The 27,592-nt window shown below is 47.1% G+C and overlaps 1 protein-coding gene across 9 annotated transcripts in view; it reads left to right on the top strand.

Moving 5' to 3' along the window:
- MEF2D (myocyte enhancer factor 2D) overlaps nt 1-27,378 on the top strand; it is a 176,623-nt gene extending 149,245 nt beyond the window's left edge. For 3 of the 9 annotated variants that reach the window (XM_073323277.1, XM_073323278.1, XM_073323279.1), the window contains 6 exons: nt 2,127-2,317; nt 4,403-4,423; nt 9,702-9,831; nt 14,325-14,490; nt 19,292-19,610; nt 25,402-27,378. In XM_073323277.1, the coding sequence (XP_073179378.1) occupies nt 2,127-2,317; nt 4,403-4,423; nt 9,702-9,831; nt 14,325-14,490; nt 19,292-19,610; nt 25,402-25,443 (869 nt within the window). In that variant the 3' untranslated portion in view covers nt 25,444-27,378. Of the gene's footprint in view, nt 1-2,126; nt 2,318-4,402; nt 4,424-9,701; nt 9,832-14,324; nt 14,491-19,291; nt 19,620-23,493 lie in introns of those variants that run through there. The other 6 variants (XM_078850524.1, XM_073323280.1, XM_073323282.1 and 3 more) reach the window with 6 other exon arrangements.
- The last annotated feature ends 214 nt before the right edge of the window (nt 27,379-27,592 follow it).

Raw genomic sequence — 27,592 nt, 5'->3', positions numbered from 1 at the left:
GAAGACCCCTGCACCAGAGCAATCATGAGGTGGGTCAGACCTCTGGGACGACTGACCAGTATCCAGGTTGAGCAGGTTTTCACCCCAGCTGGGCACATGTCATGTCTGAAACACCACTGCCACCAAGCCACCCCCTGAAATGCAGACGTAGCGCGATGGTGAATCTGATTAATAATGCAATCAGTGAGCTATTTTCCCCAGTCTCATGTGTGATGAATATGAGGGCTGAATCTTGGTGATTGCTAAATGTCTCTCTATCTTAGGGGCCTATTCAAAAAATAATAATAATAATAATCTCATCAGAACAATAATCTCATCCAATTTATTCTTTTCCTGACATTCATCAAATCTTTTTATCATTTTTGTGTGTGTGCTTTGCAAGTAAAATTCTAAACTGGGATGCGGGGGGGAGGTGTGTGCAGAGGAGGGCAGACCTCTGCACTTCACGGGGATGTTGGGATAAGGGGCCCTGATTCTCAGTTACACTTTAAAGTCAGTGTGACTGTGATTTATGCCCTCTTTGAGGTCCCTTTATGCTGCCAAAATGGCTCAAAGAGGCCCATTATAAATGAGAATCAGGCCCTTATTTATTACTTGTATTGCAGTAATGTCTGGAGGCCCCAGTAAGTGGGAGGAAGGGTGATCTGGTGGTTACGGTTCTAGACTGAGGCTCTAGAAAGGTGGGGTCAAGTCCCAGACATTGGTGCAACATTCGGCAAATCTTGGTGCCTCAGTTCCCCATCTCTAAAAAGGGGATAACAACTCTACTCTGCCTTATAGCAGAGTTGTATGACCAGGATGGGCTGGCACTAGACTGGAATTCAGGAGAGCTGGCTTTAGATCTCAGCACTGCCACAGATTTAAAACTAAATCAGTTTCACCGGTTCCTTCTTCGCACAGTTGCCAGCATATCCGTCTCAGATGCTGAAGGCTCTGAGTGCGAGCCTCAGCCAGGGCAGCATTGTTACATAAGAAAGACATAGTTGGTAACAGGCTCTTAAATCTAGCAGAGAAAGGTCCAATATGATCCAAAGGTTGGAAGCTGAAGCCAGACAAATTCAGACTGGAAATAAAGTGCACAATTTTGGGTAATTAACCATTGGAATAGCTTGACCCAGGCTCACAGTGGATTCTCCATCCCTGGCAATTTTAAATCAGGATTGGCTCTTTTTCAAAAAGATGGAATTATGTTATGGAAGTTCTCTGGCCTGTGTTACACAGTAGGTCAGACTAGATCAGAGGTCCCCAAACTGTGGGGCGCGCCCCCATGGAGGAGGGCAAGGAAGAACATTTGGGGTGGGGTGCGGCGGGGCTTGGGCCAGCCCCCATGGGGGGTGGGGAGGGAGCGCCACCCTGCCCTACTCTGGCCCCGCCCCCAGCCTCGGCACTGGTCCATTCCCAGACCCACCCCCAGCCTTGGCCCCTGGCCACGGCTCCATTCCCGGCCCTGGACCCAGACTCGCCCCCAGCTGCGGCCCCATCTTTGGCCCACTTACCCCATCCGTGCCCCCCTCCCACCCAGCCATGGCCCTACCGGCTCCTGGGGGGACGCACGGACAGGGATGGGGCGGGGTGCGACTGTGAAAAGTTTGGGGATCCTGGCCTAGATGATCACAACGATGCCTTCTGGCCTTGGAATCTATGACAACAAAAATTCATTATGGCTTGTGAGGTGCTCAGAGACTGTGGTGGTGGGACCAGCTGAGAACTAAGCTGGGCGCTGGGCATTTTTGTCAGACTGCCCCTGCCCCAAAGAGCTCCCAGTTCGAAGAGACCCAACTGACAAAGGCTGAGAGCAAGGAAGGATCACTGGGCCTGATTCTCTTTTACTCGAAGACTCCTTCGTGTCACTCTAGCAGTGCAAGGGGCCTCAAAATGGGCAGAAATTACTTTAAGCCCTCATTGCTCTGCCTGCATGGTGTAAAGGGGACTTCGTCTAAGTCAGAACCACGCCCCTACTTTTTGGCTTTGCAGCCTTTGAACACTCATTCTGCAGGGGTGTAAATGACTGCAAGATGTGCCAGGCCATGGAGAATGGGGTCCTAGGTGCAGGGCAATGGAGAACCGAGCCCTACATCTCCCCCTCCGACTGTTTCCGAAATGTCTTTGCTTCCCCCTCCTTGCAGGAAATGGGTATGTCAGTGCCAGAGCCTCGCCGGGTCTCCTCCCGGTCTCAAACGGCAACACCATGGGCAAGATCATCCCAGCAAAGTCACCGCCGCCACCCTCCCACGGCACGCAGCTCGCCGCCAACAGCCGCAAGCCGGACTTACGCGTGATCACCTCGCAGGGCGCAAAGGGTTTGATGCACCATTTGGTGAGTGCCGCTGAATTCTGAGGGGGCGGAGGGAGAATTCTCTCAGTGTCTGGGCTGCGGCAGCTCCCACTGGCAACCAGATTCCCCGGTCATAGCCCATCCGGCTGCAGCAAGCCGGGGTGTTACCACTGGCTTGTTACTCTAGACTGCTGCGGTATTTCCCAGTAACAGTGCATTATGCTGCAGCTGATGACAGAGGTGCCGCTGGATTATTACTATAAAGTACGCTTAGTATTCCCCAGTAATGACCCATAATGTTGCAGTTTACAATGGTGTTGCTATAGACTACTGCAGTGTTCCCCAGGAGTAGCCCATCACTCCCAGGTGCAGGGGACTGGACTAGATGACCTCTCGAGGTCCCTTCCAGCCCGCCATTGCTAGGATTTGATGATTCTCAGATTGTAAAGGTGTATGACTGGCTCTGTTTTAGGGGCCCGACTCTCGTTTAGACTAGGACTGCTTTGCACTAGGACTGTGTCTGGTAACACAAAGAAGTTTTAAAGAAAGCGTAAATACAGTGGACCAGATTTTCAGTTATGCCCAGGCCCCTTTAAACCCCTCATGAAGTGACTACAAAGTGTAATTTATACCCATTTTCAGGCAGCTTTGGATGCCCATAGCGGTGTAAAATGGCCTCCGTGTAAATAAGAATCAAGCCCTGGCGGGAAAGGGATGTTCATTCTGGGCTTGTCTTCACTGCAAAGTAAACTCGAGTTATAACCTGAGCGTTGCCTCTCACTTGCGTCCTGTCCACACGCACAAACCCTTCACTCAAGCGTGGTGTTATTAACTCACGCTGACTGGCCCGTGAAGGGGTATAGATTACAGCTTGAGTTAACCCATCAGCTGCTAACACAACACTGTGGTTCTGTCCACACTGCAGATAAAAGGTGTGAGCTTAATGTGGATTAGCTAACTTGGGTTAAAATAGCAGTGAAGACACGGTAACTCCGCTTTTAAATTGGGTGAGAGCTCAAAGTCAACCCCAGGCTCCCCCGGGGCTTTAACTCAAGCTGCTAACCCAAGTTAAGAACACCGCTTTTTTGCAATGTAGACCTGCCCTCTGTGCAGGAATTGCTAACTGGAGTGGTGTTAACTTGAGAGATAACTGGAGTTAACTCTGTAGTGAAGACACAGGTATTGAGTTAGCTAACTTGGTTTTAAAACCCCCTCACACCTTTCTTCTCAGCCTAGACAGTCCCAGTCAGAGCACTCAGAATATGTCTACATTACAGCTGCTATAACAGCAAAGGTACTGCATGGCAGCTGTGCTCCTGGAGTGTGACGTTTTTCACAGCCCTGAGCGACGCAGCTCGGTCAACCTATGTTTTTAGGTGTAGCCCAGGCCTTGCATGCTGAAAGTTACTTACTCACATGAGTGTATGCAGGACTGGGACTGAAGAGAATCCGTCAAAACTGTCTATGCAAAAAATAAAATGAAGCAAAAGATTCCAATGCACAAAAAGCCAGGGAAAAGTTTTGAAAAAACAAAACAATATTGGCCAGTTCAAATCCAAAATAATAGACGGGGATCACACCAAGTTTCTGAGACCTTGTCTACACACACAAGTTGTCCCACGTTAACTATACCAGTCTCGTTAAAGGGATGCAGCATCCCCTAGTGTGGACACAGTTAGACTGATGTAAAGATGCTTATACTTTCCTGTACAGGGGTTGAATGGGTCTAACCGTATTGGTAAAAGTCATACTTCTAAACTATATAATTATACCAGTGCACAAACTGTGTGTAGAGCATGCTTTAGCTATTTTGCAGAAGTTTCTCAGGAAGATAAATGCATTAGCTTCTTTATTTCTGCTCATGAGAACGCAGCAGTAAAGACTGAAGACTTGAATTCCCAGTTACACTAAGGCCTCTTTACGCCATTATGGCAGTGTAAACGAGTCCTAAAGTGGATGTTGATATCATTTATGGCCACCTGAGGGCCCCTTTCTCCTGCCAGAGCTGGGTAAAGGGGCCTTAGTGTAAATGAGAATCAGACCTTTGGAGCTGGGCTTGGAAGCAGTTGGCGAAAGGCGTCAATGTAACTGTGCCTCTTGGCTTTATTTCTGTTCTTCTGCATTCAGACGGAGGACCACTTGGATCTGGTGAGTTGCCTTGTGCTGTGTGTGTTTCCTTAGAGTTGTGGGGTGACATGTTTTTTTGGTTCCTTTAACACTCCTTAAACACCAGGCCTGGAGGGATGGGGGCAGGGTTAAAGAAGGCACTGAATATCATGGGCCTAATTCTCATTTTCTCCAAGGCCCCCTTTACACTGCTCTGGTGGTGTAAAGGAGCCTTAAAGTCAGTGCAACTCTAATTCCCAGTCCTATGATTTTGTAGAGCCACCTAGAATTGGGCCCTAGGAATCTATATGTTAGGGAAAATCATTTTCTGCATGGCAAAGAAAAGCTGTAGGCCCGGGGTCCCCAGCTGGTTTAAATTAGCACGGTTCCATTGAAGTCAAAGGGCCAACTCTCCAGCTGGTGTTAACATTGGTGTCACTCCAGTCTAGTCAATGGACCAGACTGGACTAATTGGTGTAGACTGGTGTCACTCCACTGGAGTCAATGGGCCAGATCCCCAGCTAGGATAAATCAGCATTGGCGTCACGGAGCCGTATCCTCAGCTGGTATAAATCAGCGTAGCTCCAGTACATTCAAAAGAGCTACGCTGATTTACACCACTTGGGGATCTGGCCTAACGCCGTTACAAGAGAAGCAGGAAATAAATCAAGTTCTTCAAATATTAAAAACTCTTAAAAAACAAAACAAAACAATACCCCAAAACCCAAAACCGGAAAGTGAAATCGGAATTCACCGTCCCACAAGTTCATTCACAAGAACTAATTTCTGCAGAGGAACACGGCTTCTCATTATTTTTACAGCGTTTCCTGCCAGCAAAGTGAGTGCTGTCACCTTGTTTGTGGCAATGATCCCATCTCGTCCTGATGCTATTCTGGTGCAGTGCGGACGGGTAACAGGGTCGTGGCAGTCAGGGAAGGTTGTAATAGCCATACATTGTAGTGCTACAGGGCAATGGATGGCAGAGCGCTGATGGAAAGGTCTCCGGAGGCAAGTTGCAGGTAGACACGGGCAGGTGCCTTTCCCATTCTGCTAACAAGCAGTGTGGCCTAGTAGGTAAAGTACTGGATGGGGACTCAGCAGATGTAGGTTCTACTCCTGGCTCTGCTGCTGGGTGACCTTAGGCAAGACATGTCCCTGCTCTATGTCTCAGTTTCTCCTGCTGTAAAATGGGGATCACGGTAAGGACCTCCTTGGTAAAGCACTTTGAGATCGGCTGATGAAAAGTGCTGTTTAAGAGCTAGGCAGTATTATTACTGTATAAACCCATCCCATTTAGTGCAAACAATCCCCTGGCTCTGTTAACACGAAGGTCAGCTCAAACCTTCTCCTCCTGCTTGGCTCCCTCCTTTTTGCTCAGCCCACACCCCGGGTCCTCCTCCTATAAACCACCTCTCCCACCTCCTTTATACAGAGGCATGGCAATGAGTCACCTGCCTCTCAGTGAGTCAGCAGAGTCCTCTTAACTCTTTGCCAGCAGGATCAACCCCAGCTAACAGAGTGGGCGTGTTTCTGGCAGCTTCTAAACCATAGACCATGGAGAGCACCACATGAGGGTTCACAAACTATTTAAAGGGATATTACCTTATTCCTATACACAACATTGAGACTTTTAATTCGAAGTGTGGAGCAATCCCCATCCACCACGACTTCCGGGACAAGAGATTCCACCTGGGAGCATGTATGCATGATGTTGTAATGATCTTGAATGGAAGTGTGGTACTCAGAACAGTTAATGATCTTGCAGGGCTGTCAAAATAACCAGGGGGAGTGGAGAGCATTAAAATGCTGACAAAATTTGCCTGCATGGTGAGGTACTAAAACTTTGTTAATTGAGATAACCTGGCATGGCGTGAAATCACAGCGAGTCCTAAGTTGCTGACTTGATTGCAGTGTTGGGGCCTGATTCTCATTTACACTTACAACTATTTTAAGGCCCCTTTACCCTGCCAGAGTGGTGGCAAAGGGCCGCAGGCCCCTGTGTGCTTTACAATTTTATCATCTTGCTATTGGTGTAACACTCCCATCAACCCTGCAGAACGGAAGAAGCTGCCTCTCTGCGTTCGCTCTTTATGGGAGTTGTTTTTCACATTGTTTGGGGGGAAAGCTGTTTGTTTGGCTTCGTCCTGAGCCTTCCCGGAATCTTCAGAGTCAGGGAATAGGAGCAGCGCTTGTTCCGTACAGGCTCAAATTCACTCCTGTGCAGAGGGTCTGCAGAAAATCTAAAGGCCTTGTCTACACTGGAGGAATTGACCGGAATAGCTATTGTGCAATAAACTGTTCTACAAAAACTATTCCAGAAGAACTCTTGTGTGGACACTTGTATTCTGGAATAGCTATAGTGCTTTAGGGTTTGTCTACACGCTAGATTTACTCCAGATTAAGGTAATTTAAAACAGAATACCTATTCTTGAGTAACTCCATGTGTGGGCCAATTTCCAAAGCGGATGAAGCTGATTAAGGCACTCTTATTCTAGAATAAGAGCCTTTATACATGGAAAAAGAAAAGGAGGACTTGTGGCACCTTAGAGACTAACCAATTTATTAGAGCATAAGCTTTCGTGAGCTACAGCTCACTTCTTCAGATGCATATCGTGGAAACTGCAGTTTCCACGATATGCATCTGAAGAAGTGAGCTGTAGCTCACGAAAGCTTATGCTCTAATAAATTGGTTAGTCTCTAAGGTGCCACAAGTCCTCCTTTTCTTTTTGCGAATACAGACTAACACGGCTGTTACTCTGAAACCTGTCTTTATACATGGAGTTATTCCTGAATAACTGTTCCAGAATAACCCCAGGTGTAGACAAGCCCTGAAATTTCCATCCTACTTTTTTCTGAGATAACTTCTCCTTGTAGACATACCCTTACAAATTCCATGTAAATCCTAGTCTGAGAACTAAGGGCCTGATTCTCTCTTGCCCTTTACCTTGGGCAAAGTAAATGCAAAATACCACCAATCTTTGCACTTGTTTTGCGCTGGTGTGACTCAAAAGGGGCCTGATTCCCATTTACTCTAAGGTTCCTTTACACTGCTCCGGTTATGTAAAGGGACCTTAAAGTGAGAGTGACACCCTTTCTAGTGTAGGCAAGGCCTTAGTGTAAATGTAAATCAGGCTCCATGTGCAAGGCAGTGGGGGAACCGGGCCCTTGAAATGAGACTGAAGTGGTGCATGGTCCTTTGGCTGGTGGATCCCAGCTCTGATTTCCTTTCCCCTTGCCTAGGAGCTCAGGTAAGGTCTGTACATTGGCTTCTCAGGAGCCAGAGAAGACAAAAAATGGCTTTTGGAAGGTCAGGGTCAGAGCAGCACACTGCTCCCAATCCCAGAAGGTAATCGTCGTCTTGGCTTGTTACCATGGGCTGGCTGGACCCCAAACTAAATCCTAGCCACCACTAAGGCATTTGTCTTAAATACTCTTAACCCATGGGGCAGTGGTCACAGCCCGGGCTATTGCTGGCTGCAGGATGCGCGCCTGGGAAACCAGTTTCTCCAGCCTTAAGGTTTAGTCATTATAGCCCGTATAATTGTCTGCTCTTGGTTATTTGGAGCCGATCAGTTCACCGACCTGCCGCTTTGCAAAGAGCTGGCTTCTGAAACTGGTGCGTCAGGGTGCTGCCAGGCTAAGGAGACGCTGACTGACCGTTTGGTGCCTTTAAATGCTAAGGAGTGGTGGAGTGGGGAGGCTCGGGAGTTGCATCAGTCTTGAGCATGAATCCTGTCTGAATCTGTCTCTGTCTAGAGGCCTATAGCACCCGTCTCGTCGTCTCTGAACTCTTCCTGGGTAAATTAGATCCGCACAGCTGAGGTCTCCTGGCGGCATCTTCATGTGCCGTTTTCTGACATGGTTCCCTTGTTCCTTGTCGTTCTCAACCCGCAAGGCAGCTGTCGCCCTGAACTCCCATTACCGGGCGCAGACAGCAACTCGCTGTCTCAACCGGGGCCCTAAATGACCCAGGGGGCATCGTGCCATGCCAAGCACGGTCTAAGCTGGATTCTGTTTCAGGCTTCACTGGGTTACATGTGCCCAGGTGCCACGGATTAGAGTCAAGCCTCTTGAGTCTGATTTAAATCAGATTAGCATAGGCAGCCCGGATTATCTGATTTGCAAACAGGGCCTAATCTTGCCCTCAGATCCACCCAAATAACTGGGGGGAGGGGTTAAGTGCTGATATCCCAGGGCAGCATGTTTGGGGCCTCAGTGGGCCTTGGGCCACTCTTAAAATGGGGGCATGTTTATGACTGAGGCCCACAAATCTCACTCGGGGCCCCATCCAGCACTGCCAAGAGATGTACCCTCGATTCCCAGGGAAGTCCTGGGGGCTGATTCTCAGGCACGTTCGATACAGGGGTGGAGGAAGTTAAGATAGCTTTAAGTCATCTTTGTACTTCTCGGGCCTGATCCTCAATTACACCAGAATCCCTTCAGACTGTTCTGTAACATAAAGGGTCCTTGAACTGCGTATAAATTACCTTGGACAAGTCAAAGTCTCTCTGTGCCTCAGTTTCCACATCTCTACAATGATAGCACTGCCTTACTTCACAAGGGGGGTTGTGAGGACAAAATGCGTTAAAGATGTAGCATGCTCACGTATGGAGGGAGGGGAGCCAGATAATTACTTAAGATAAATAGTCTTTCCAGCCCCTGGTGTGTAAATTAGAGCAACCTCAGGGCATTTTTCTTAAGGGTAAAATTCACCACTGTGCAGAGTGCCAGCACGAGACCTATGCAAGCCAGCAAAATAGGATTTAAGTGGGACATAAGTGGCACATAGGAGACCTCTCTGCGGGGTGAATGTCCCTGAAAGCACTGCTACAGCCTCCCCTGCTGGTTTGTTTAAAAAACAACCATCTCTTTGAACCAATTTGCTTTGGCTGGTTTACTTAAGGCAAGTTACATGGAACGATATTCTCCTTTAAACGAAGGCCTCTTTTCCCTGCTCTGGCAGGGAAATGGCACCTTAGTGCCATGGAGAATCAGGCCCGGGGTATTTTAAACATCAGAAGGAAAAGAATAAAATAAAACCCAGCGTAAAATGATCCAGCTACCGGAGGTCATACGGGTCCTGAGAGCTGGTAACTGATGGATTTGAAAGTGGTCTGTTGTTTTAGTCTGCTGTGTACAGGAATTTCCCGAGTGGCTCAGACCAGCGCTCCGTCTAGCCTACTGCTCTGTCTCGAACAGTGCCCAGGGGTAGGTGCCAGGAGCCCTGCAGTCGGCGGTTACAGACGAGATTTTGGAAAGCTAACCCACCGGTGGTTTAAATGCATCCAGTTTATAATTCCTTCTCCATTTGCTTCCCCAGCAGAATGCACAGAGGTTAGGAGTCTCCCAAGCAACTCATTCTTTAACCACGCCAGTCGTTTCGGTGGCCACTCCAAGTTTGTTGACCCAGGGCCTGCCTTTCTCTGCCATGCCCACAGCATACAACACAGGTAAGTGCGATGGACATGAAATGATGGTGTTGATTGGACCCGCCGCCAGGATGTTGCTGACTTTTCCCACACAATGCATAACATCTTGTGGAACTCATTGCCACAAGATATTGCTGAGGATAAGAGTGTAGCAGTATTTTTTATTTTTAAAGAGTGGTCATTTATATGGATAATGAGAACATCCACTGTTACATCAGTAAGGATTTTAAGGCCATGATTCTCATTTACACTAAGGCCTCATTACTCCATTGTGGCAATCTAAAGGTGCCTTGAAGTGGGTGCTAATGGCAGTTACATCCACTTCATGGCCCTTTTATGCTTCCAATGCAGTGTAAAGAAGACTTAGTGCAAATGAGCATCCAGACCAAAACCCAGCATCCTTCTGGGCATAAGCCAGATGCTAACTGATTGGGGCTAGGAAGAAAGAGAGAGGAAGGTTATGGAACACCTGTCCCCAGAAAAGGCACTGTGTCTCTGGAACCTGTCCCACACCCGTGCAGAATGGAAGGTTTATTGGTTTCTTGTATAACACAGTTTGGCACCTGCTCAGAGAATATCTTGTAAAAATGCTGTATGAAGCTGTTTGTCTGGAAGAGCCTGGAGTAGGCGGGTGGGGAACACCCTCTTATAATTAATAGGTGTAGCCCAGCAGATGTTTGCTTACAGGCAAGTAGAAGTCTCCTCTCCTTGCATGGATTTCAAGCTTGCTCAGAGTGTCCAGTGCAAGGCTAGATTATGAATGCAGCACAGGCTTGAGCTAACCCCTCTGCATAGGGGTCAGAGGGGAGAAGTGTTCAAATGTGGCTGCCTGAATATTTGGCTAAAAGGCTTGGTATGAGAGCTGCTATTGTGATGACCATTGCTTATATTACTGTGAGGTCCCGCTGCCCCAGATGAGACCAGGGCCCCTTTGTGCTGGGGGCTGCATGCTCACACACACAGAGGGACAGTCTCTTCCCCCAAAAATCTTCCAGCTAAGAGGTCTCGTCTTTCTGCCGCTCTTTGACAATGCAGAATTTTTCTCTGCTCTGCATATGCTAGCGGATGAGCCAATCTGTTGCTCTTAAATAATAACCATTTCCAAAATGAATTAAACTAAACCCAGTTAAGCCTACCTGAATTCTGAATGAGAGCATCCACACGGGGGTTTAATCCGGTTTAACTAATCCACTTTCAATTCACACCTTTTGGTAAAGAGATTAATTTTCCTGAGTATCCCCCTGTACACAAACCCCAGTTAGGGTTATCTGGAATTTGAACTGCCCTGGGCTTTAGATGGGCTTGGGGTGAGCATCCTCCATCAAGGAGAAGTGTATAACCCGCTCAGCCGTGTGTATTATATGTCCCCCTCTATGTCTGCTCTGCGGAGCCTACCAAATTAGCTCAAACTATAGCAATGCACATTCAATCCTGCCGTTCAATCCCCAAACGTTGGCCAAAGCTGGTGGCTGTCAAGCCCAGTGGCTGTAAAGTGCTACCAAGCCTGAACGGTTCACAACTGGTGGAAATGACTGAGCCAGGCACAGGGTCGCAGAGAATAAAGGGTGGGACTTTCTGGTGGGTGTGCCGCAAATCGGAATAAGTAACTTTGGCGGCCTTTCAGCTCCCCTTCAGCCATCTCTTTGCGACGTGCTGCTGCAGGCAGGTTTGTCGCTGCAGGGGTGGGGAAGACTGAAATCGCAAACGCCCAACGTGAGAGGTGGGGTGCGGTGGCTGATGAGTTGTGCACAGGAATTCTGGTTCTATTGTGTGTGAATCAAATACTGAGACAATACAGCAGAACCGCCTTTGATCAAAGGTCAGTTCTTTTAGCAGAAAACAATTCTCTGGCGATGCAGCCTGGCCAGCTCTCCTGATTTTACAGCACGTTTTATGATATTTAGTCTTTTTCTGAAAGTTCCTGCTCCTGGAGTCATGTGATTATATGAAATGTCATCTCGTTTTTTAATTACATTTCTAGCCCTCATGATTGCTGAGAAGAGCTGGAAAACATGACTCCTGAATGCTCAAAAAACAGATTTTTAAGCCAGTCGTGTGGTTTTTCAGGGATATGATTCATGCTGTTTACGCACCTGGGATTGGCAAAACTGTTATTGTCTCTTTGGGATTGAGGTGCATAACAGAGATCTCTAGCCTCTGTGAGGTTACAAGAATTGTATATATAAAAAATACTTACATCCGCTAATGTGGTGGAGTAAAGAAGCCTTAATGTAAAGTAAGGCCCAGTATCTCTCTGTGTGTAGTTACTAAACCTATGCGCACACAAAAATTGTCACTAGAAATTTGCCGTTCCCCCACCCTCCTGCCCAACAATGCATTTTTTAGGGCACCAAAACGATTTGTGAATTTGGATCAAATTTGCAAAATAGTTTCAGCCAAACCCCGCACCTCATTCTCCTCCCCACTCCCCCAAATCCCTGAACGCTAATCTCCAAAATGTCAAAATTTTTTGCTTAGAAAGTATCAAACCAGATTATTTTGACATTTAATTTCAGATTGACTCTTTTGAAACAAAATGCCAAATTGAATTAATGTTCAAAACGTTTGGTTTGACCTGAGTGAAACCATTTTGGTTTTTCATTTTGTTCGGAACACTGAAAAAATTCCATTTTGGTTCAAAACAAATTGGGATTTTTTATGTTTTAATTTTTTTTGGTTTGGCCACCAAATTAAAAAAACAACAACAACAACAAAATACAAAGAAAGAAACAAAACCAAAAAATAAAAATTAAAATTAACGCCCCCACCGAACCCAGAACTAAAAGCAACCAATTTTTTGCTCACCTCTAGTAGTTAGTATATATGAATGCCATCCACTGGCATATGAGAATAGGGTGTGTAATATTGTTCATAAGTTTATAAGTTTATTGATATTTGATAAAGTTGTTGGCTCATTGCAAGATTGTTTCCTAGTTGAGCAGCTATTAAGACAAGCTGTTGACAGCCCAAGGCCTTGTCTACATGAGAAAGTTGCCCCCAAACTAACTAAAGTTGGTTTCAAAACCAGTTTAATGAAATCAGTGCAAATACTCTTATTTCAATGTAAGAAAGCGGTTTAATTCAGTTGACTTGATCCGTAAGCGACTTAAGGGAAACTGAAATGAGCCGGGTTGAAACCGAAATAAGAGCATCCACACAGACATTTAGAGCGGGAGCAACTTCCTGGGGTAGACAAGTTCTGATTCCAGTCACTTCCCCTCTCCGTGCGTGGCAGAGGCATGACAGGTACAGCTGCCTCAGCTTCCCCTTTAAGACTTCCCCTGAAGGAGGCCAAACAGTCTTTGTGCCAATAGTCCTTGTAAGAGCCCCCAAAGCCCTCTCTGCTGGGAGCCAGTGGGAAGCAGGTTAGCTCCTCCAATATACCCCTGCCTTCAGCTTTCTCTGACCCTTAGCTCCGGCTTAGAGCCAGCAGGCTGCCCGCTCTGCCTTCTCCTCCTCCTGCCTTCGGCATGGACAGCACCTAGCACATTGGGGCCTCTGGCTGCTACCACGGTATAAATAAGGAGATGACAAGATCTTTGAAAGGCTGAGGCTGGAGGGAGAAGAAAGGAGAGGAGGGGGCTGCTGGGCACTGGAAGGTGGAGTGGAGCAGATTTGGAAGCAAAGATAGCTTGTATCTGATTATGCAGTATGATCACATGGAGTATGTTAAAGTGATGGCCTTGCTGATGTGTCAGCTAACTCAATTAAACAGCGGCAAGATCAATGTCTGCAGCCGCTTTTATCATGCGAGGCATCTCAAGGAGCTTTCATAACAAAATAAGACGCTGATCAAACATAAAAGGTTGATTATTCCATTAAGAAGCACGTGTGTCTTTGGTTCAGATGTAAACTAATTCTAATCAATGGAACGTACCAGTCCCTGCTTGGTGCACTGTACAGAGTGTAATTAACTGGGTAAGCGTATGCATGTGTACACCACTGCCCCGTACTTCTGTGTGTGGGTCTACACTAGTGCCCTATACTGGGTGGAATCGGTGTGCATTTTTTGTGTTTATAGTCTACTATTCTGTACTGGATATAGAGTGTGTGTGTGTGTGTGGTTTATATACACTACCCTCTACTGGATGGAATCAGCGTGTGTGTGTTTCTACACCACTTCCATGTACTGGATATAATCCCTTTGTGTGTGCATGAGCTACTGCAGTCTCTTGGATGGAATCAGAGATGTTGTTTGTGTGTCATGAGCCCTATAGTGCACACACTGAATGGTGATTCTCCTTTAGCTCGAGCGGAAGGGGTCTGTGATTTTGGACTAGGAGGATATGCGTTCTATCCCCAGTTTTGCTGGGCTGTTCCAAGCAGCCATTGTGCCTGTCACGGTGACGCCCGCGAGGTCCCTGAGCTGCTTACAGATTTGTTACAACGTGGAGAAGGATTTGCTCTCCACCCTCTTCTGTAGCAGGCGCCAAGCCCAGGATTCGGTGTGGAGACCGACTTGGCCACAGCGGCGATGAAGGGATTGCTTCTGAAGAGCATGTCTTCTGTTTCAGATTATCCGCTGACCAGTGCAGAGTTACCCTCGCTCCCGGCGTTCAGCTCACCCAGCGGGTTGTCGCTTGGCAACATCTCGGCCTGGCAACAGCCACATCAGCAGCAACAACAACAACAACAGCAGCAGCAGCAGCATCTTGTTCCTGTATCACTAAGCAACTTAATGTAAGGGAAATGGAGGAGGGCCTCCGCTGAGCAGCGGCTCATCGTTGCATGGTTCCATAGGGGCTTAAGGCCAGAAGGGATCATTAGACCATCCAGTCTGTCCCCCAGATACCCCTCTATCGAGCCCTGTGCCTTGGCTTAGACGAAAGCATTTCAGTCCTCAGTGAATTTGTTTCCTCGAACACACACGGCAGATGTGTATTTTGATAGCAGTTATTCCTGATTTGGGGAGGCAGTTTTGCCTCCCGGTTGGAGCAAAGGGAATGTGGAGCCAGCGCTCCTGGGTTCCATGCCTGGCTCTGCCATGGATTCCCAAGTCACTGCCTTGCTCTGTACCTCAGTTTCCCCAGTTGTAAAATGAGGAGAATGATACTGATCTACCTCACAGGGCCTTAATTTAGGTGTTTTGAGATTCTGGTCCAGACATGTCTCTAGAAGGACACATTCTTATTTCTTTCATGTTTGAGATGGTTGACATTTTGGTGAAAAATCAAAAACTCACCTATTTCTATTCTGCTGGGGTGCCTCATGGGAGCTGTAGTACAGGTGCCTAACGCTCCCATTTTCTCTAGCTGGGCTTCCTCAACAGACTACATTTCCCATGATGCACCATGGTTTCCCCCCCCCCCCCCGTGAGGGGAGGCGGTTGCATCATGGGAGTCCCTGGCATGGGAGATGTAGTCAAGAGCAGGGACAGGAGGAACCTGAGCTGCGGCTCCGATGTGGCCCCACAGAAGCGATGTGAATCGAAATATTTCAGTGTTTGGGCTGAAATAAGTGGTTCGTTTTTTTGATGAAAATTGAAGTTTTCTGTGGAAAGCGGACACTTTTCGGCCAAAAAAATTCATTTAGTAGAAAACCTGATTTTTCCGTCGAAAACCTGCCCTAGCTCTCTTGAGTGTCATCACTAGAGGAAAGCAAAATATTCAAAGCGAAATGTGAAATTCCCGACCAGTTCAGAACCTGTCGGACCTGCTGCCTGAAGCTGCTGTTGAGTAATAATACGGTGCAGTTACACATTCCACTGTAGGCTACAGACACCACTGTCGTTAAGATGGGCCAGTGACATGCCTCCAGGTTTTAGCAGTAGCGAGATTGATGTACACATTGTGGGTGGCCCATACTATATCCCTGTAACGAACCAAACCAAAACAGCCACAAGCTTTGAGGAATTCTGTATCTGAACTCTGTTATTAATGCCAGAGGCTTCATTTGCTATGGGGACATGGGACGCAGTTGCCTCCCCCCAGACCTACCCCTTTTGCGGGGTCTCAGAGCCCAGGCTCCAGCCCGAGCCCAAACATCTACACTGCCATTTTATAGCCCCGCAGCCCATGCCCCACGAGCCTGAGTCAGCTGACTTGGGTCAACCATGCCCATGCCACGGGTCTTTTATTGTGTAGACATACCCTTATTGAGAGATAGTTCCTGCCCCAAATATCTTGCAGTCTAAATAGGCAAAGGGGGAATTATTATCCTCATTCCCAAATGGGAAATTGAATCCCAGAAAGAATAAGGGTTTGTCTACATGCGGACACTGACCCAAACAGCTTTTGTTCAATATCTCCCCTTGTGGACACTTTATTCTGGACTAAATAGGGTGCTTCCCAAGCAGAGGAATTATTCTGCAATAGAGTGTCCACACAGGGAGCAACTTCAGTCAGTTTCCCCATGCAGACAAGCCCTAAGGGTATCTGAGAGTGAACTTCCCAGCTGGGGTCCACAGACTCAGGCTGGTGCGCTAAGGAAAGCTGTGTGGATGTTGCAACTCGGGTTCTCAAGCCCAGGAGGGGGTGGGCTTGAGACCCCGAGTGATAACCTCAAAGCAACATCTTGCTCCCAGGTGCAGGGCAGACATAGCCACAGTGGCTGGCCACAGGTCACACAACGCACAGGTGGTGGAGGCAGGAATTGGACCCAGGTTGCCGGAATCCTAGCCTGGGGGATTGTCGGGGAGCCAAAGGCAGGCTGCCAGGTTTGATCCACCAAGCGAAGCGCCGCGCATTCAGGCCGAGCTGTCAGTGGAATGAGCAGGAGCCTTGTCTGTGCAGGGGTGTGTGACCTTTCTCCATCCTTGGCCTGAGCTGAGCGGGGCAGAGTGTTCTGCTGGGTTGTCTGCTGGGAAGGTGCATTCACTCCAGACAGGGACAGTTTGTTTGTTCACATTATATGGAATCTGGACGGGCCTGATCCTCAGTCCCCAATCCGGACGGGTTCCTGCTCTTCTCCCCTCAAAACACTTTTCATTGCTACCGGCCCCAATAGCTGCCCGCGGCAGGACCGAAATACACACTGCGGGGAGGGGGACAGCTCCTCGGCAGGTGCAAATCGGCAGCGATGGAGCCCCCCCAGCTGAAGATTTGGCCCAGTTGCTGTAACGGAATCGCATTGCTTGGGTGGCCACTGCGCTGAAGTCTCTCGCGTGGCAGGGAGCAGGGAAGGGGATCAGAGTGTATTCGGATTACAGGCACAGAGGACAATGCTGCAGTCAGCCGGCTACTGGGTGTGTGCCCGCCACTGCCATCTACTGGCTGGAATCAGAAGGGCGTGTCATAGGCCCGAGGCTCAGTCGTGTAAAGCTGGTCACTTCATATGATGACGATGGTTTACTTGTATTGCCTTAGTGCAGAGGTGGGCAAACTGCGTGTGGCCCGCGGGACCCTCCTGACCGGCCCCTGAGCTCCTGGCCCGGGAGGCTCGCCCCCGGCCCCACCCCTGCTGTTCCCCCTCCCCCGCAGCCTCAGCGCGCCTGTGCAATGCGCTGGGCAGCGGGGCTGCGAGCTCTTGCCGGGCAGCGCAGTTGCAGACCCACGGCCTGACCCGGTGCTCTGGGCGGCGCGGTTGGGGGGGCAGGGAGCAGGGGGCGCTGGATAGAGGGCAGGGGAGTTGGGGGGTGCTGGTCAGGTGTCGGGGGTGTGGATAGGGGTTGGGGTGGTCAGAGGGCAGGGAACGGGGGGGGGGGGGGTTGGATGGGGCAGGGGTCCCAGGGGGGCAGTCAGCAAGGAGAGGGGGGGTTGGATGGGGTGGCAGGGGGCAGTCAGGGGCAGAGGTTCTGGGGGCAGTCCAGGAGCAGGGGGTAGTGGATGGGGTAGGAGTCCCAGGGGAGCCGTAAGGGGACGGGGCGGGGTTGGATAGGGCAGAAGTCCCGGGGGAGCCGTCAGGGGGAGAGAAGCAGGGGGTTCGGATAGGAGGCGGGAGCCGGGCCACACCTGGCTGTTTGGGGAGACACAGCCTTCCCTAACCAGCCCTCCATACAATTTTGGAAACCCGATGTGGCCCTCAGGCCAAAAAGTTTGCCTGCCCCTGCCATAGTGCCTAGTTGCCCTATTCATGGACCAGCAGCACTCCAGTGTGCTAGGCACTGTACAAACACAGAACTGTGCTTAGAGGACCTAACCAAGATCCCCCCGCATTGTGCTAGGGGCTGCAACAGACATTTAGGGGGCTTGTCTACACGCAGGGGTGCCACTGTAGTGCGTCCCTGAAGACACTTCCTATAACGATGGGAGGGGTTCTCCCGTCAGTGTGGCAATCCGCCTCCCCGAGAGGCAGTAGCTAGGCTGACGGGAGAATTCTAGTGCTGTCTGTATTGGGGGTCTGTACTGGGTCACTCATGGGGTTGGCTTTTTCACACCCCTGAGCGACATAGTTTGCCAAGCTAATTTCCTCGTATAGACCAAGCCATAGTAAGAGCCCGTCTTTTCTCCAAAGAGCTGACAGCCTAATAGAACTGGCTAGAAAATGGTTTATCCCGGTGAAAATTTTTAATTCATATTTTGTCATTTTCAACTAACGTTTTCTGTCGTGTTATTGTAGCCAGGTTGGTCCCAGAATATGAAAGAGACGAGGTGGGTGGGGCAGTATCTTTTATTGGACCCACTTCCCTTGGCGAAAGAGACGAGCTTCAAGCTACACGGCTTAGAGTCTAATTAGACAAGACAAACAAAGGCTGGGATGGGAAAGAGATCCCCAGAGAGAGGAAGTGACAGGTTCAGGGTCATGTCGGCCGGCAGCGTGGCCGAGAGCAGAGTGCACCTCTCCTGGTTCCCCGTCTAGTGCGTTCTCCATGACTGTATGGCCTTTCCGAGCCCACTAGCAGCAGCAAGCTATTCCGTCGGCAATAGCTGCGTAGCAAGGAGTAGCATCTTTCTGGCCCCAGAACAATCAAACCATCCATGGCAGCTGACCAGTTATAGAAGCACCCTAGGATTTTTAATTCCAGGCAACCCCGATGACTCCCTCATGCCACAGACGCCCTTCGCCCTTCGAGGAAGCACATTTGATGCTGTGCTGTGATTGCTAACACAGCGGGTTTCACTGCTGAACATTAGGGGCCAGGTTCTCGTGAGGGAGCAGCATAAAGGGGCCTTAATGGGGCTGGAGGATGCCAGGTCTTGTGCTAAGGCATTAGGCTGGGCTTTAAGAGACTTGGGTTCTCACCCTGAGTCTGCCCCAGATCTCGGTGATTTGGGGGCAAGTTCTTTCCTTTCTCCCTGTCTCAGCTTCAACTGTATAGACTGATAATATTAAACTGCACTGAGATGGATGGATGATAAGATCTCTGAATTTCTATGATAGAAAAGACCTTTACAAATGTTAATTATCAATATGTCTCTCTTCCCCTTTCTCCATCTTTCTTTTTCACCTTCTCTGCATCTGTCTCTTATTCCTTCACTATCCCACATGTACACCCCTCTACGTTTTCTCCCCCTCGTCTTCCCCTCCCTTCCCCCATTCCCTTCTTTTCTCCTGTCTCCCCTTTCCCTCTCTCCACTCCCCATCTCTCCGTTGCCACCCGCAGACAAGGGGGTCACTTATCTCACACCACCACGTTGACTGTCAACACCAACCCCAACATCAGCATCAAGTCGGAGCCTGTCTCGCCCAACCGGGAACGTAACACTGCCACGCCGCTCAGCTCCTTCCCGCACCAGAGCCGGCACGAGCCGACGGGGCGTTCTCCCGTCGACAGCCTCAGCAGCAACGCCAGCTCCTATGAAGGCAACGAGCGGGATGACCCCGCCAGAGCCGATTTCGGCTCGTCCCTCGGCCTCCTGAGACCCACGACCGAGGCCGAGGGAGAGAGCCCGTCCGTAAAGCGCGTGCGGCTGGACACCTGGGTAACATAACCAGTCCCAACTCTCTTCGAGCTACTTTCTGCTCATGTCCGGGTGGGGGCGGGCAGATGTGTGTGTTGGGGGGGGTGGGTGTGGGGGTGGGATTGTTACCAGTGGCAGGGTTGGGAGGGGGGAAAAGGGAGGGCCGGGGTGGAGCTAACTGGGTTTGGGTTGGGGGCGGGGACATATTATAAACTGCCTGAGAAATAGCTTTAGGATTTTGTAGGCATTCATTCTAGTGCAGCAGGCAACGTTTGCAATACGTAAGGCACTCCATGGCTGAGAGCAGCTTAGAATCAAGAATAAGGGGGAGTGGGGGGGAAGGAACGTGTCACCAAAAAAAAAATCAATCACTTATCCCAGTGAGCAAGTGTCGGGCGTGCGTGCTAGGTTGTTGTCGATAAAATTCACCCACTGGCGATTGGAAGTCGGGGAGGGCTCGAGATGCGTGCCCAGTTTGTAAGGTTGGACCTAATTGTGAGAGAAGAGTGCCTTTGATGAGAAGGGTGCTGAAGGAACTGCACCTAAGACTTCTATTTGGATGCAGAGAATTTCTTATGCACACACATCCCTATGCACATTTTAGTTCCAGATTCACAAGGCTCTGTGCACTCTAAACTCCCACTGATGTGCAAGCCCTTTGCAGCCAAATTCAAATACAGCTGAGATTTTTTTGCACCCCATGCTCCCAGTCAGAGGGTAACCGTGACTGCCATGCAGAATGGCCAGTGTGAGGTATATGCACTGCTTTAAGTTCCACTCAAAAACATAGCACTTCAGTGAGACTTACATGATGCCTTCCTTTCCTGGCCCCTCAGCACAACAGGGGTGGATGTCACCCAGCATGAACTGGTAACCTGCCAGTGCTGGTGGGTCAGATGCCATATCTCTGCTCTGTATGTAGCTCACTCTCACAGCCCGGCACGCTTGGAAAGATCAGAATACTGATCAATATGCCAGTTAGGAGGCTTGGCTTCATCTAATCAGTTTCAACTCCAATTATGTTGCCAAATTAAAAATGAATACTAATAATCATCCATGCAAAGAGAGCTTTCCCAGTGCAATCTATAGGGCCAGATTCTCAGCTAGTGTAAGTCACCTGAGCTGCATTGTATAATTGGTGAGCAGTCTAGCAAATCTTAGTATAATCCATGCCACTTAAAGGTCACTTTGCACTGCCAGAACCATATCGAGGACCTTAGTGTAAATGAGAATCAGGCCCCTGATTTTTAGGTCTTTTTCTGGCAGTTCCGATTAAATTTAATTAAAGAAAACATCCCCACTGATAGATCGTCAGATTAGTGCCACCCACCTTTGCAGATGGCAGTTTTTCGGACACCCCACTGAGGTCTAGAATGGTACAAAGGGGAACTATTGCATATACCTGAATAAAAAAAATATTTACAGTGGGGGAAAAGATCTTTTTTTTTAATAACACAGTTTCGCCAACGACAGATGGGGAAAATGATAAAGAAATGTCTAAATCTCACATCAATTAAAATTCATACTAATTAGATGTCGGTGAAGTTGTAGATTTAAATTAGAGCTGATTTAAAAAAACAGGAAAAATGATTCATGGACATTTCTAAAGATTTTTTTTCATTGAAATTCTAATTTTTCATTGAAATTTGAAGAATTCTGAAAAGGCCCTTGAACAACAAGTGGGGAATATTTGCAAAAATGTCATCAACTCTTTTTCTTCCTCAAGATGCAAAATTTGCACCAGTAATTTGAAATTGGAAAGTTCTGGTCAATTCTACACCTGGTTGAAGAATTAGGGGAAAATGTACAAAAATTTCATTGAAAATTGTTTTCCTTCCCCTCCCCCTCATCCAAATCCAGAACTTTTTGGTCATCATTTTGAAACTCAAAAGTTCTGGGCTGTACTATCGCTTGGTCGCAAAATAGGTAAAAATAATAAAAAAAAAAACGGCAAGCCTTTTACTGCTCTTCCCTCCCATTTATTTTTTAAAATCAAAACCTTGATTAAAATTTTCTTTGTGATTTGAAAAACTCCAACTTAACGGTTTACATTAGGGATTCAACTGTGAAAAGTCAGCACGGTATAAACTGGTGAGGGCATCGCCCTGTGATACTTTCTTCCAGTGCAAGCCATTCAAGCTGATTTCTACTGTCACAGTGGCTCAGGCAGTTAGCTACATCACAGATGGAACAGATCATGCATCTTCATCCCCTCCTGACAATATTACCACCAATGTACTGTACTGACCCGACCCTGATATACTGTAATCGGCTCAGCTAAAGCTTTATACTATCCAATGAGCAGAAACACACACGTTGTGGAAGGGAAATTAACGTTTCTCCTGCTTAACCTTTACGGATGACAACGTTGTCACTATAAGACTTTATCCGAGTCATAGTACAAACAGAGACTGATAAAACCCTGATCAGGTTTATGAATTAGCAGGACAAAAAAATACGTTCTGTAAGGGACCAGATCCTTTGATCTGACTTCCCACTGATGTCCATGGGAGCTTTGCCACTGATTTCAGTGGTAGCAAGATATATGCCTAAGGGTTGAGCTGAGAGAGAGCTTATGTGCTTAGTGCATATTCGTGTAGGCTAAAATTCACCCCAGGCAGAGGCCCGTGTACCACTTAAGTCCTATTTGGGGGGTTTCTAGTGATGTATAGACATGGGGCTGGCGTATCTGCGTGGGTTGAATTCCAGCCATCCTGCCAAATCCCTGGTTGCATTGAAGTAAATGGTACAAAGCTCCCATTCACTTCAGTAGGCCGGGAGCCGTGTGATTATGTTAAGCAGTTATCTGATGGGGCCTTTGTCCCCTTTGGTTATTGCCTCTAGGGGTAGTGTGTGGAATTAGAAGATCTGTTCAAAGTCAGGAGATGGCATATTTCTCCACTGCGGGTCTCAGGTCACTCAAACTTACCCCTTTGCCACGTTGGTGTCACATAAGGCTTGGCACAGCTGCAAGGCATCACCATGGTTCACAGCTGTGTTTAAATGGCAGCCGCTGGACATTCCAATCAGAAATGCCAAGACTCCCCTCTCCCTCAATAATCTACTCCTTTAATTTCCCATCCCATACATCTCTGATCTTTTTTATTTTGCCCCTTGATCTCCAGCAGGCAGGAACACATTTTTCACTTTTAACCCCCCACCCCAAGCCTCCCTCCCCAAAATAAAGTAAACCAAAGGGCAACATCCTTGCTGGTGTACGTTGACATGTAAACGCCAGATTGACACCAGCTGAGGAATGGGCAACGTGCATGGTCATCCGAGGTACAGGGAGCATGGGAGACTGGGGGGTGAGTGGCGACAGAGGGGAGCATTCTTCTCCCTGTGAATATTGGTTCAGTTTACACATGTGTGCTGTACCTCCAGTTCATTGCCCAACTAGCAAACGCTGGTGAGGCTGTGGACAGGCAGGTTCCTCTCTCATCATTAGGTAAGATCTTCAAATGCTTTGTTCTCCACTCTGGGTATCCCCACTCCTGCCTCCTTCCCCACCACAGTCCCGGGGTCAGCGAATTGAAATGAGAAGGGAAGCCAGTGCAGTTAGCTCAGGAATCTTGTCCCGAAGGGCTTTTGGGAACTCCCGCAGATAACAGCTGACAAACCTTGAGTCCCTCCTTTCGCCTGCATTTGCGAATGGATGAGCATTAATATCAGGGCTCAGTTTATTTCCTTACCTGATCTCCCATCCTGCCTTTTATGTTTATCCTCCGCTTGGGATCATGGTCCCCCACCAAACCTGCAAGGGCATCTCAGTTCTGCAGTGGTGTTTATACAGCTTGGTGCATGGGAGCTTTGTTTTCACTGGGTTAATTACCCATGCCAGAGGAGTTCTGCTACCATTCGTCGCTGCTCCTTGAGGTAGTTGAGAAAGCGAATTCTCTTTCAGCATCTACAAGCTCAGTGGCTTTGAGATCCACCAAACAGGCCCAGAAATACTTCAAAGTGGAGGAGGAAAAAGTCATGGTAGGACTTGCGGGTGTAGTCGGCTTCTTGTAGCCCATCATTTATTCCAGAAGTTTCTAGACTTTTAGAATACTTCCAACTCAGCGCGAGATGGAAGATCGAGAAGCAGAGACCTGTTGAGATTACAGCAGCTAAAGAATAAGAATAATAAAGCCCTAAAATGCGAGATGGTTTCAAAACAGGACATTTTTGTTTGTTTTTCAACATTTTCCACAACATTATGGAACTTTTTCATCTTTTTTTTGGTTGTTGATCCATTTTTGAAAATTCTCAATTAGAAAAATGGACATTTTCAGTTTTGAAATGAAAGTTTTTGGTTTAGGAAATTTTCAGTTTTGGAAAAACCCTTCCACACAACTACGCTGGCCGACCAAAATTAGCAATAAGGGGAGAGGGGGAAAAAGCCCTCCAAAACCCAAAAATGAATAGTTACATGAAAATGCAATGCAATAAACGCAGGGTTTCTTCGGGGGAAAAAAAGGGAAAATGTAAACAAAATCTAATTTTGAGAGGTGAAATTTTTCTTTCTTTTATTTAAAAAAAAGGCCATTTTTTTTGTTGAATTAGTTTTTCATTAATTTTTTTTTTTTTTGGCCTAGTTCTCCCAGATCTAAAGCCTCTCTAAATAGATCTGTGCCATTAAAACTCAGCTCTCCTTGGCAGATTTCAGTTTATTCCCCGAGTGGTCATGAGCTCTCATCGCAAAAGTCACTGGTGCAAATTAGACCCCTTTGCTCGCAGCCTCACTAGAAAGGCCATGGATTGAACGTGCACAGAGACTGACCTGCCCTCGGGGAGTCATTCCAGAGCAATGAATAGCAGTAGCTATGCCGCTGACTGCATGGTTCTATGACTCAAGGAAGGACTTCATTGTCCAGGCCCATCAGCCTTTCTCTACTGGTGCTGCTTGTCCTATTTAATCAGATGCTAACTTAGCGCTTTGTTTGGCAATTCAGATGAATTCGCTAGCAGGTTCTTGCATAGATAACTTCTACCATGACTTTTTTCCCTTAAATGAAATTCCTCTATGTGCAAAGGCCCAATCAAGGCCAGAGGAGCATTAGACCCAATCCATAGGGCTTAAATAGGAATTAAGTGGCATACACATTTCATGTCGGACCCTCTGCGTACGGATGAATTTCATCCTGGGGGCTAGATCTCTAGCAGGTGTAAATCAGTGTGTTTCCATTGATCTACACCAAGGATCTGGCCCTTGGTGAATTCTGGGACTGCTGCTGCCTTGCAAAATTATCGTGAAAATGGAGCAGCTTGGGAGCAAAATCCTACTCGCCATAATGATGGACAAATCAACAAATTATTCTGTCTGCTTGTCAAAGAGACCTCGAAAGTTGAGCAATTTGCAACTTTGACAACACTTTATTTGAGAAAAAGTTTTGATTATTATTATTTTTTTGTTCTGTTAAAAAAGTTTCCACATGTCAACAGATTTTTTTCCCACAGTAAAAATGCTGACTACTTTCCCTATGGGCTCGCAATCCAGAGTGGAATTTTGCCAGGCTACGGGGGGCTGTGTTGCAAACTGGGCAGTATGTGGGAGGTCTCTGTGGCAGGTTTTGTATTGCCTCCATATGTCAATCTAAGCTGAAGTCCCCAATCTGAAATTTAGCTGACCATTAAAATCAGACCACGCCCACCTTATTACGTTAGCGATGTATGGGTACCATCCATCCATCCAAAGGCTTTTCATGGCCTTGCTTTGAAATTAAGCAGACTACAAAGCATTTCTCATCAATTTTATTTTTCCGTCACTATCCTGCAAATAAACACTTTCTCTCCTGTCGGGAGACTTATGGTGGAATGTCATTTGCAGCTCTCAGTGCATTCTGTAGTCAAGAGGATCCGAAATGGTTAACTCCATTGACAGGTATAAAAGACCATCTGGTACTCAGCCATCTGACCTGCTCGAACATCAATGTAGAACAAACCTGAGGAAAAATCTTTTTGCTCGTTAACTTCATACTCTAACTCCCAACTTGACATGTCTACCTTGGAGCTGAGAGCTTGGAAAATAAAAATGCAACCTGGATGCATATATATATTTTGAGAGCGAGAGAGAGATGGAGACAGACCACCAATTGACTGGCTAAATCAGTTACAAAATGGCATTAAACTGTGGCACCAAGCAGCTAACATTTCAAATAAATAAAAAGCCGAGGTTCAAAGGTGATCTTCAGAAATCTGGTGGTGGGACTCTAAAACGTGCATTGGCTCAACCTGTTTGGAAATACGGCTTGTGGGAAAGTTGGGACTGCACCGTGGGAATTGATGGTGGGGGGTGTGGGGTTTGACAACCGCATTAGCTTCACCGTTCGGGTGAAATGATTTTTGGGTTTTTTTGGTCTGGGTTATTCTCTATTTCCCCACAGACTGTAGAATCCAGTAAACGCCTCTTGATTTTCAAAAGACAACCAGAAGAATGACAATCTAAGAAATCAACACCCTCCTTTGTGCTTCTATAAATATGTTTCTGATCTTTTAATTTTATTTCTCGTGCTCCACTGTACTGTTGACAGTTACATTGTGTATAATTTGTTTTTTAATTTGGAATTTTGCGTTGTATAGGGTTTAGTTTTAAAAAATATATATATATTTTTTCCATTTTTTAAAAAGGGGTGTTGCAAAAAAAAATTGCACGATTTAAATGACAAACAGTTCAAATGCTGCAGTTTTTAGAGATATGGAAGCAAATGGAGCTTATTTATTCTCAAAAGCTATAAAAGGTGTAAAATGCATGAAGAAAAAAAACATTTACAAAAAACAAAAACAAACAAAAAAAGACAAAAAAAGTGTAACCTGAACAAAGTGTAGCGTTAAAAAAAAAATTTAAATGATGACAACAATGAAAAACAGCTAATATATTGTGTTTGGCTAGTTTGCTTTTGTTTTTAATTGTTCCTTTTTTTTTTTTTTTTTGAGAATGAAATACAATTGTGTATATTTTCATATAAGAAGTATGCACTGATATGTTTCAAAAAATGATATATTACTTTCTAAAGATGTGGTTATTTACCAAAGTCTGTTTCTGATCTTTTCCTTCTTGAAACCTATGTGGATCCTTCAACATCCATACTCTGGGGTTAAATACAAGGGGCCTATTTGAAGTTACACTAAGATCTCTTTACATTGCTGTGGAAGAGCTACAGTGGCATGATCTTAAAGCTGCTTTATGCGGCCAGAGCAACCTAAAGAGTCCTTTGTGTAACAGGTTTACTTCTCAAGCGACTCAGATGTGGGGTTTGCTTTGATGTGTGGTACCTTCCCTACCAACACCAAAAATGTAGGGCATAGCCTAGGTTATGAACAGATTTTAACCATAGGTTAAATGCTCCATCAAAGACTGTTTTAACCCATCAGGAGAACAAAATTGTCCTTCAAGGATGGGGCGTGAGACAAATCAAGACGTGCACTGAGGATTTCCTGGGTAAATTAAGAATCAAACACAACGCTAGGCTCCTGTTCAAAGTCATATTTTGTCGAGTAGATTCCAGTGAATGAAATTGGATCAGGAGTTTCTTCCATATACATCAGAGATGGTGCTCCTGGGAGTTGTAGCATTTTGGTGCCCTGGTTGCTGTTCATTTCAACCCGAGTGTGCTTATGTTTGGCCATGACAGAGACCATATGACTGCGTTGGGCCAGATTGTGGTCATGCGTATGGGTTTTGGAGCCCTAAGGCTTATGGAAATTTTAGGCCACTTCAAAAATAATAATATATTTCCTGTCATCCCTTAAGGAAAGGGGTTAGGTTTGATTCACGTCTTTCTGAATAAGGAACTGGGGTGCGGAGCAGGGGCAGCAAAATTTCAGAGATCGGTGTATTTTCAAAATTTGGGTTTTCAGCAAAATATTGTCAAAGGTGCAATCAGGCTATGGGACATGGCATCTCCTGCATTAGAAGGGCAGAGAGAAGATCTCGCTCAAGCTGGAGCAGAGTGCAGACTAGAGATTGGAGATACATTTTACAGAGCCTGATTCCCCAGCAGAGTAAAGGGATCTCAAAG

Source organism: Lepidochelys kempii, chromosome 24 (assembly GCF_965140285.1).
Source record: "Lepidochelys kempii isolate rLepKem1 chromosome 24, rLepKem1.hap1, whole genome shotgun sequence".
Taxonomy (NCBI): domain Eukaryota; kingdom Metazoa; phylum Chordata; order Testudines; family Cheloniidae; genus Lepidochelys; species Lepidochelys kempii.
Note: the sequence above shows the minus strand (reverse complement) of the source record. Positions and strands in the feature narration are given on the sequence as shown.